This window comes from Octodon degus, unplaced genomic scaffold, assembly GCF_000260255.1.
Source record: "Octodon degus isolate 3935 unplaced genomic scaffold, OctDeg1.0 scaffold00064, whole genome shotgun sequence".
Taxonomy (NCBI): domain Eukaryota; kingdom Metazoa; phylum Chordata; class Mammalia; order Rodentia; family Octodontidae; genus Octodon; species Octodon degus.
Genome location: NW_004524640.1, coordinates 7302381 through 7313456, shown reverse-complemented (window position 1 = coordinate 7313456; position 11076 = coordinate 7302381). Strand labels below are relative to the sequence as shown.

The 11076-nt window shown below is 45.3% G+C and overlaps 1 protein-coding gene across 1 annotated transcript in view; it reads left to right on the top strand.

The window, feature by feature from the left end:
- Tm7sf3 (transmembrane 7 superfamily member 3) overlaps nucleotides 1-5415 on the top strand; it is a 45268-nt gene extending 39853 nt beyond the window's left edge. Inside the window, exons 10-12 of the mRNA XM_004634665.2 lie at nucleotides 649-746; nucleotides 1807-1969; nucleotides 3526-5415. Coding sequence (XP_004634722.1) covers nucleotides 649-746; nucleotides 1807-1969; nucleotides 3526-3788 — 524 coding nt within the window. The 3' untranslated portion in view covers nucleotides 3789-5415. The remainder of the gene's footprint in view (nucleotides 1-648; nucleotides 747-1806; nucleotides 1970-3525) is intronic.
- Nucleotides 5416-11076: the final 5661 nt, after the last annotated feature.

The window sequence follows — 11076 nt, the reverse complement described above, 5'->3', positions numbered from 1 at the left end:
TTTTTAATTATTTTTTATTTTTTTAAAGACAATTTTAAAAGAGGAGCTCTTATATATTGGTTCTGGGCACCCTAAGGTGTGCTGCGTGTTGCAGTTGGGCTGTAGAAAGAGCCTCTGGCAGGACCAGATGTTTACGGCCTGTGTGGAGCAGCCTGGCAGGGTATGGGTTGATTGTGACAATCTGTTAAGGCGATACTGCCGCGTATGTTGGGTTCTCAGCTTAACTTTGAATCTTTTCACTTGTGGGTGTTTTGTTGTTTCCTCAGTATAAAAACAGGAAATCACAGATACTGTGGACTAGGTGGATGGCTTAGAGCTGGGAGACCATACATGCAGTCTTCTCCATTTCTCGGCTAGGGAGCTGAGGCCTGGGGTCTTGAAGCTAGCGAATGGAAGAGCTGAGACTCTTGATCCTGCTGCTAGGTGCAGGGCCTTCATCTGCATGGCCTGCCACCCCTCGACCTTTCAGAATACACCCTTCAAAGGGGATTGTATTGACACAAATTTAAAAAAAGCAGTGTATTTGTAGTTGCCAACATGTTTCCTAGTTGTTACTTTCAACTTGCAGTATATATCTGTGTTCAGGTATTGAGGAAATGAAATTTAACTTGATAAACCTGTTGCTTACTCTTCTCTTTGCTTTTTCAGGAAACCTAAAGGTTTTTCGGGATGATGGTGTGTTTTGGGTGACTTTCTCTTGTATCACTCTCTTCATTCCAGTAGTTTTCTTGGGCTGCCTGAGAATCGTAAGTGTTTCATGAAAAGTTAGGTTTATTCATTCTGTTGTCCTGGACCTTCAGCCGATCCCTCAATGTGGGCATCAATTTGCATGTTTTATTCACTAGAGAGGGTTGTAGGGCTAACTGCATTGGGTGACTGCTTCTCCATAATTTTGTCGCTATGTGAAGGGAAAGGAAGTTGTCCAGAAGATTCTCTCCCAGTGTCCCCTTCCCAAAACAAAGTGTTGCCTGGCAACAGAGTTCAGCAGGGCGAGCGCAGAAGGCAGTCTCAAGTCCAGCGCACTGATCCCAGGGAGCATTCGCTTCAGCTGTATCCAGCATGGGTCTTCCTATAATGAGCTCTTAGTGGTGAAGTTGTTTTATAGGCAAGGTGATGTTTTAAATTTTTATTTATTTATTTATTTATTTGAGAGAGAGAGAGAGAGAGGCCAGCTCAGCCCACCAGGGGGCGCGGCTGGCTGGCATGTGGTGCTGGGGGATTGAACCGCGGTCTCTGATGCTTTTGCTAAGCTTGTTCTAAGTAGGTGCTTTAGACCACTGAGCCATCTCTCCAGCCCCAAGGTGATGTTTTGTTTTGTTTTGTTTTGTTGTTTTTTGGCGGAACCAGGGATTGAACTCAGGCCCTTGCGCTTGCCAGGCAAGCACTTATTCTACTGAGCCATCTCCCCAGCCCCCAAGGTGATGTTCTGTTGTACAGTACAGTCACGCATTGCCTAGCAACAGGACTACTTTCCAAGAATTGCATCAACAGCATATGCAAACATCACAGTGTTCTTATACAAACAAAGGGGGCTATGGCATTACTGGATACTGTCTATAACCTTGTGGGACCCTCATATCTTCTATCATTCCCTGAAACATCCTTATGTGGTATAGAATTTTACAGTAAGCAGATAAACTCGTCTTAAGAACTCCCGGTGCATGTGAAGGTGGAAGGTTTTAGTTTATCTGTGTCAGCTCTAAAGCACGGCCCCTCTTCCCGTGTCCTTTGGGATCTGAAGTGATCCCCTGCAGTGGAGGCCACGTTCGTTCGGTGTCCTGTTTCAGCCTTGCTCTTCTCCTGCAGCTGAACATCCTGACCTGCGGCGTGGTCGGCTCCTACTCGGTGGTTTTGGCTGTTGACAGTTACATGTACACAAGCCTTTCTTACATCACTCTGAACGTTCTCAGGAGAGCACTCAACCCAGATTTCCGCAGAGCTTTCACAAGTGTGCCTTCTCAAACTAACGGTAAGACTCTTACATTCAAAAACCAGGTAATGCTTAAATAGGAGTATTGACCTTTGCATGCTAACAAGAGCACTTAAAAAAAAAGAAAAGAAAGAAAAAGGGAGCTGGGGTGACTTAGAAAGGAAGAGACACATAATAACATGCTAAACAGCTATTAAGTGATTTTGGCTAAGAAATTGCTAAGCCTGGATTGCCTTGGTTTACTAGTTGATTCTCAAAGGGGAAAAAACTAGAGGACAGTGAAGATGCTTAATATTCCAGGGTTGGGCGAAGGGCGAGGGAGGCGAATGAGCCCCTGATTTAAATTTTAAGTCCTTTAGAATCAGATGAGTCTTGTTTCTCTTCTTTAAGGAAGCGGGACATTTGGTACTTGAAAGTGAAAGTGATTTTTCAATTAGTGTCTTGTTTCCTCTGTTGTAAAATTTTATCCGTTACAGATTTTCCTTTGACTTTTTAGAGGGGAATAAAATGACCACTATACTAAATGTTCATGAAGTCAGTAAGTTATGTTGACTTCAGAAATGTTAAGATCTGGGGCTGGTGAGATGGCTCAGTGGTCTAAAGCACCTACTTAGAACAAGCTAAGCTAAGCAAAGCACAGGGACCGCGGTTCAATCCCCAGCACCACATGCCAGCCAGCCCCGCCCCCTGGTGGGCTGAGCTGGCCACACACACACTAAATAAATAAATAAATAAATATTAAAAAAAAAAAAGAAATGTTAAGATCTGAAGAGTGTGAAAGCATGTTTCAGTATTGAGAATGCCCTGAGTAGACACAACTGGGATCCCTGAGCTGTTTAGGGCCAAGTGTTTTCTTTGGGTAAGAGGATGATGATGGAGACCTTGAGATCCATGTGCCTTGGGATTTTTGAGTACAAGTAAGAATGCATTAGAAATTGAGGACAATCTGTGGAACTTGCTCATGCATCCCCAGGTAGGTTTTCTGCATGTGAGTGAGGTTGGGTCCCTCAGAGACTGGGCTGGGGAGGAAGTGAGCTTGGCAGGCTCTGGTGTCCCACAGCACACCAATGTGGCTATAATCACCACGTTCTTCCTCCAGCCCCCAACAACTGCCGCTGGGCACAGGTTGGTCACCTAGTGCTGCGATGCCAAGGATCCAGACGATCGGGGCTTTAATGATTGGCTTGGACATCTGGACACCTGGAATAGAAAATTTTTAGTTTCAAAAATAAAACTGCAGGGCCAGCCAAATAGCTCAGCAGATCAGCAGATTAAAGCATCTGCAAGCAGGCGCAGGGGCCGGGGGTTCAATCTCTGGACCTGCCATGCTGGCCCCATCATCAGGGCAGGCTGAGATGGCAATTGAGACTGGGTGTGGTGGCACGCACCTATAAACCCAGCTCTTGGTGGAGTCTATAAACAGGCATATCACTACAAGTCTGGTCTAGTATTGAGACCCTGAACACCCTGTAGACCCTTCCCTAAAATACAAAAAAAAAAAAAAAAAAAAAAGTGCAGCTTTCTTGTTCTTTGATTGTGTATGTTAGGTTTTAGAATGCACAAGTTGAAATGACCCTTCTCTGCTGTGTTTTTAGACTTTGTCATCCTGGCGGTATGGGCTATGCTGGCTGTAAGCGGAATCACGTTACAGATACGGAGAGAAAGGGGGAGACCGCCTTTCCCACCTCACCCTTACAAGCTGTGGAAGCAAGAGAGAGAGCGCCGAATAACGAACATTCTGGATCCCAGCTACCACATCCCTCCACTGAGAGAAAGGCTCTATGGCAGATTAACTCAGATCAAAGACCTCTTCCGGAAGGAGCAGCCTGCAGGAGAGAGGACTCCCCTGCTTCTGTAGAGGGGTGCAGGCTTGGGCGCGGAATCTTGGCTCTGGAGTTCATGCCCAGGTGGCTTCAGCGGTGTGTGGTGCAGTCCCGACAGGTCAGGCTGGCATGATATTGTGGTGTCTTTGTTCATAGAAGGTGAGGGTACACTAGGCAATGAGGGTGAGTCTAAGTCAGTGAAGGACAAAGGCAACCAAAAAGTCGGTGGTAGGGGGGCTCTTCCTTATTCCAACTACTGAAGAAATTATCTTTGGGTTTATAAATATGTAATTGATGTATTCCATTAATACACCAAAAATTTAAAAGTGGAAAGCAGTGGTTCTCCCCTTGGTGTTTCTTGAAGTTCTTGAACAAGTCCTTCCCCTGGCTTTGTCCACACTTGGGGAGGGAAAGGTATTTAAGCATTATATTGAGGGCTGGGGAGATAGCTCAGGGGTATAAGTGCTTGTCTGGCAAGGGCAAGGTGCTGAGTTCGATCCCTGGTACCACCAAAAAAAAAAAAAAAAAAGTATTCTATTGGATATTTGCCTTTCCGTTTGCATACAGAGGGATTGATCTCAAGCCCTTGAATGTCAGAATATGAAAAGAGAAGTAACTTTCTTATATAAGTAATCTAACTACTTAGTTGACATTTTTTTTTTAAATCAACAAAGTACCTATGTTCCAATATTTAAAATTTTTAATTGTGGTAAAATACACATTAAACTTGCCAACTTATTTTGAGTGTAGAATTCAATGGGATCTTTTGATTTTGCCTTTTGTTGCTTTAAGCACTAATTCTTTAAGTGGATAAATCACTTCTGTTGTTTGACAGTAGGTCAGTTCTACATAGATGGTAGAATGTTTATATAGATAATTTATGTTTCAAATGAAAGGCTTGTTGTTTTTGTTTTTTCCTTTCAGGGTCTCTACAATAGAGTTTAAGCTGCATTAGGTGGCATGGATCATGTTTCATTTCTAGGAAATAAATTGATCTCTAGCTTTAATGTATAGTGCTGTTAACAACCTTTGAAAAATTCATACTTCATCATCCTGTCGGCGAAAGCAGTGGTGTTAGCATTAACCTAGAATGGTTTGCAATGACAGCTTTCCTGTCATTCAGGCCTGTGTGCTGTGTTTTGAAGGGATGAGGAGACCGTCATCCGGGATGCTGGGCCTGACCTACTTTTAGTCAGGACCAGTTTGGAATCTGTAAGGAGCGCTCTCAGTCTGATATCCTTGTTTCCCCACAAGAAGACCCTGATGCCCTGGGCTGCATCCCTGCTGCTGACTGAGAGAGCACTGGCTTGTGAGCCAGTTCCCCTCACTAGCTGGGGTCCTTGTGGCTGGGACACATACATGTGTGAGGTAACCACTACTTAACTGATGCTGCTTTTTAGGGTTTTTTCAAAGTACAAAGAAGAGTACAGAAGTTTCACATACCTGGAGCAATCTTATCTTCTGCTTTTGAAAGTGTTTTGGGGAAGATAAAGCAAAATGAGAAAATACAAAATGAACTGTTTTTGCTTTGAAAAATTCAGGGCAGATATCCATTTACTACTCTATAATTCTTACTTTTATAAACCTTGTCCAAAAAGTTTGACTGGGGCCGGCGAGATAGCTCAGCAGTCTAAAGTGCCTGCTTAGGCAAGCTTAGGCAGGTGCAGGGGACCAAGGTTCGATCTCAGGCACCACGTGCTGCACCAGCCCCACCCTCAGGGTGGGCTGAGCTGGCCAAAAAGAGAGAGGGAAAAAAAAAAGTTTGACTAAAAAATGTACTGTAGTTACTGTGGTTTCTACCATATCTTTGTACATTTTAACAGGGCTTCATGGAATGTTTCTGAGTTGTTCTCTGTACCATCAAAATTCTTATACTGCCTCAAGGCTGTAAAAGGCAGAACATACTTTTTTGCGGGGAAGAAGCAAACTATTTAAAAACTTCCACTATGATTTGTAATAAAAAGTCACTTTGTGTAATTTTTATAATAAATACCTATTTTCAAAAAAATGCTAAAAAGCCTCTTGGTTTTGGCAGTCTCATAAAAGTTATTACTGACTATTTTTACCACGGCAATACTATGTGGGAGAAAAATTTCACAGCTATAGAAACAAAGCTGTCTAATCTGGGTAGTTTACTTTTGTATTGTAAAATACCGGAGCAGTGTGTTCAAATTTATACTCTTTGTTAGAAAGCTGATTCCTTCTAGTAAACTAATTTGTTGATGATGGGGAATTTTCTGCAGATAGAAAACTAATTCTAACAACAAAATTACTAGAATATTAGGCAATAAAGGACTTCAGAGATCCTGTTACCTGCTCCTTCTATTTTGGGGGAATGATGCCTGTGGTGAATTTCTAACTGGCGGGCAACTTCTTACACCCAGCTGAATTAAACTAGCATGGTGCTGGGTGCAGGAGGCCCGCCTGAAGGTTGTTGCCAGCAGCATAAAGGCAGAACAGGAGAAGCTGCTGGAATGCCATTAGGGATGCTGTTTGGAGAAGCAGTTGGAGCTGCTGAAAGCTGCTGGTTCTCTTGGGCTGCTCTGCTGGAGGACCTTGTCATGCTGGCTTTCCCAGTGAGCTTTGGGGGAGCTCTGGTCCTCATCTTTTTTTTTTTTTGCGGAACCGGGGATTGAACTCAGGCCCTTGAGCTTGCCAGGCAAGCGCTTATCCTACTGAGCTATCTCCCCAGCCCCTGGTCCTCATCTTGAGCATCACTTCCTGGCTCTGGAGGGGAACCTGGTGCACTGCTCAGCCTCATGGAGAAGCCTGTCACATTGGCTCTCCTGATGGGAACTCGGCTGTCCTCATCACTGTAGGAGCTGAGGATGGCTGTGGTACTTTGGGGGAGTTCTGGTGCTTAACTTGAGCATCGCTTCCTACCTCCAGATCAGATCCCTCAGCCTGCTAGCACAGATCCTTCATCCCACTGGCACAGACTTCCCAGCTTCCACCACTGACCTTTGGGCCTTTCCAGCACAGATCCATGAAGCCAGCCTGCATGAGACTTTGTTGTGGGCTCTAGGCCTCCAGCTGGACTCGTGGGAGGCATTGTTGTGAGCTCAGTTTTCAGCTGGCCTCATGCAGGATATTAAGAGGCTCTCAGCTGGAGTCTTTAGAGTTATGTGTGTGGACAGATTTCTTGCACTTCTTATATATGATGCTTGGCTGATTCATTATAAAACACTATTATAAAATGTGTCCTGGGGGCTGGAGAGATGGCTCAGTGGTCTAAAGCACCTACTTGGAACAGGCTTGGCAAAGCACAGGGACTGCGGTTCGATCCCCCAGCACCACATGCCAGCCAGCCCGCCCCCCTGGTGGGCTGAGCTGGCCGCACACACAATAAATAAATAAATAAATAAATAAATAAATAAATAAATAAATAAAATTTAAAAAAAAAATGTGTCCTGTACTATATTGTTTCCTTTGAAGAAGCCCCAAACCACGACAATGCCTGACTTCCTATCAAAGTGTGCTTTACCCCATCATGATGAGGACATAAGGCACTTACTATCTTCACCTTCTGCCAATGAATTTGTAGAACACTGCTAATGTTATTCCTTATCATGACCTCTTCTTGGAAATTATTAATTTCATACAAACATGTTTTTTTGAGTTACTCATTGAGGCTTTAGACCCACTTGTCATTTATTTCAAACAAAACATTTAAAATCATGAATGCTAGAAATCTCTCCACGGCAGTATTTGTACACAGCATTTCATTTTCTGGCTCGCTCCTTGACGATCTCTAATGCCCATCAGTGACATTCACTAAGTAAGTCCTAGTGTTCCTGGTGCTCCTGTTGTGAAAACAGGGCCTTGCCCTGGAATCCAGCTTCCTGCTGGGTGTCACCTTTGGCAGGACAGTGGCTACCTTTTCCCTCTATGTTGTGGGTCAGTTTGTGCCCTGAAGTGTTGAAGCCCAAACTCCCCAGCACCCTGGAATGCAACTTTATTTGGAGATAGGACCTTTAAAAAGCAATTATGATGAGGCCCTTAGAGTGGGGTCCTACCAAGAGGAGGCCCGGGGCTGAGCGTGTGGCTCAGTGGTAGAAGCACAGGCTCAGCGCATGTGAGGCCCTGGGTTCCAGACCAGGACGTGCAGGCACACCTGCTCAGAGGGAAGCCACATCACTCAGAGCAACCCTCCGCAAGTGCGAGGCCTGGGAAGAAACCAACCCTGCCAACCCTTTTTCCTCCCTTCATAAAAAGGCTACCTCATGTGGGGGAAGAGACTGTCCATGTATCAAAATTCCTTAAAACAGCTAGTCTCCGTTTGTCTCTCTCTCTATATATAAATACATCAGCAAGTCTAGGACTGGGGGTCAGGAGAAATGATTTCAGGGACAGGGTTTGGAGATTTTTCTTTGATGTGATGGTTGATACATTGTGTCAGTTTGATGACATGGTTTGTTTTCTTTTTGCAGTACCAGGGATTGAACTCAGGACCCCATGCTTGCAAGGCAAGCATTTATTCTACTGAGCTATCTCTCCAGGCCCCATTGTGTCCGTTTGAGAAGTTTAGTTTAACTAAGCTACTCAGTGAGCAGGAAGCCAGGGTCTGTTCTTTGTCCTGTGCAAGAAGAGAACAAGGGGGTGGTGTGAGTGCCAGCCCTGGCCCTAGGGCAGGTGGCCTGCTTACAGTATAAGGGAGGAAAAGAGGCTCGCTCTTTCCCGCTTCATTCTTGCTGCTTTTGCTGTCCTCTGATGCCTTGAGCTCCACCCCTGTGACATGCCACCCTGCTAGGGAGCCAGCTGATTATGGAGTGAAACCTCCACTAACTGAGCTAAGTAAACTTCTCTCCTTCTGGGTGTCAGATACTTTGTCTCAGTGACAAGAGAAAAGTAACTTGACCAAGGAGAAGCTCTCCTACGCTTATTAAAGCCTGAAGTTTTCCTCAACACAAGACAGACTTCTGTTCCACAAATACAATGACTTCACTCTCCTTCCATACCAGATTTCTCTTCTGAATTTCTTCAGTGATACGTACTACGTATTTACTTCGTCTCCACGGAGATGCTTTCGCTCTTGTGTTTTACACAGGTCTAGAGTCTTGCATGAAGTAGGAGCCAGCATGTACGTTAGGGCACGTCGGCACATGTGATAGGGCATATCAAATAACTTCTAACAACTTAAAGAGAAAAATAAGCGCTAAGCACTTGACCACACTGTCACCTGAGACAAGGAGCAGACAGATTACTATTTTAAAGCCCTGTTCCTCCTCCACTGTACATAAAAATAAAAGCAAAGTGCTGAGGTTTAGGGGTTATAGCAACCACAACAGAGACCAATAACCAGTTTGCTTCCTTGTCGGTTTTGTGTGTGTTTGTGTGTGTGTGTGTGTGTGTGTGCGGTGCTAGGGCTTGAACCCAGCGGTGCTCCACCCGAGCTATATTCCCAGCTCTTCTTGAGACAAAGTACTGCCAAGTTGCCTAGGATGGCCTTCAACTTGTGACCCTCTCGCCTTAGCCTCCTTAGCGCTGGGTGCCTAGCTTCCTCTGTAGTTTTATAGGAATCCCAAGTGTAGTCTTCCTATGTTTACTGCTTGGGAAATACAGCCTGTTTCCATGTTGGCACGCTGTATTCTGGTTATAATGCTATCGCGCGCGGCCTTGCCAGCAAGGAAGACGCGACCACTGGTTGTGTCTGCGCAGCTTTTATTGCCCTGTTACATTTCTCTTCCCTCTCCCCGAGGCCCCTGCTCTTAGCTTATAAGTCTCAGGGCTTCCAATCATGGGGCGCCACGTGTGTACCATCCATTGGTTCAGGTACGCGGAAGCAATGCATTAGCCCAAGCCTTGGCCTTTTATAGAGTTGTTGATTACCAGGAGCGCTCACCCCCTGAGAGGGTGGAAGGCGGAAACCGGCGCCATCCTAGGGCACGGCTACACGGCTACACGCAGCTCCCTACATAATGCTACCCTATTACTATATGCTGAAAGTGTTGTTTGCTTGGTTTAGTGCTTTTTGTTTATTTGGGGGAAAATATTGCAAAGGGTGTCATTAACTTTAAAAAGTCCAAGGTGCAGTACCAAGGTACACAGTAGGGCTTCAATTGTGTGTGCATACATATTTAAAAGCAACTCTTTATAGATGGGGACTCACAAGAGGCTTACAGAGACCTCTGAGAAGGCAGAGGTTACGAGAAGATGCTATCCTGAGTTGTGAGTTTTTTTATTTTTAGGGAAGGGTCTACAGGTGTTCAGGGTCTCACTACTAGATCAGACTCACTACTAGATCGGACACATAGTGATCCGCCTGTTCACAGCCTCCCAAGAGCTGGGATTACAGGCACATGCCACCAGGCCCAATCTCCATTGCCATCTCAGTGCGTCCTGGGGGCGGTACTAGCACGGCAGGCCTGGGGATTGAATCCCTGGCCCCTGCCCATGCTTGCTGGTGCTTTAATCCACTGAGCTATTTGGCCGGCCCCTATGAATTGTTTTTAATTTTTAATGTTTGGTACAGGGTCTCGCTACGCATCTTGGACTCATCGTGATCCTCCTGTCTTCAGCCTCCTCACTGTTGGAATTACAGGCACCACCACACTCAGACTCAGTTGCTGGCTCAGTGCCAGCGGGTGGGGCCAGCCTGGCACATAGTGCCAGGGATCAAACCCAGGTCCCTGCACTTGCCTAGACAGGTGCTTAGTTCACTGAGCTATCTTGCCAGCCCTGTGAATTTCTTAAATGTACAATTATTTTTATTTAACAGGTAAGTGATAAAGACGAAGGTTATGTAACAAACTTCCAGGAATTACACACTAGAAATGACAAAACATAAAGGTATGCATATGCATGTCTATTATTACTTTGTTTTAAAAAATGTGCAAGCTGCCCTAAAACCCTCCCTTTCTGTGAAATCCCAGGAGACAGTGCTAAAAGGTGTGTGGTCCCTCCTTGTCTCTTCCTGAGCACTCTGACCTTGTCTTGTGGAGGCGGAATATTCAGTAATGACTACAACACCTTCCCATCTCCCTGGTGTCTTGCTCCTGTTGGTGGAAATTAGGTGGCACCCAGTGAGGGCTACGTGCTGTTCTGCCAACAAATGCAGAAGTTGTCCTGGTGCCTGTGACACCCCCTTTAAGCCCTGGCACCTGAAAACCCCAACAGTCTTAAAGCCCCCACCTCCCCATTTACCTCGGGACTTCTACTTCTCTGTCTTTTTAATTCCAGAGCAGGGATTGCTTGTGATTTCCATCTTTTTTTTTTTTTTTAATTGAAAATTATACTTTTAGGGGGCCGGGGAGATGGCTCATTAGAATAAGTGCTTGCCTGGCAGGTGCAAGGGCCTGAGTTCAATCCCCGGTTCAGCCAAAA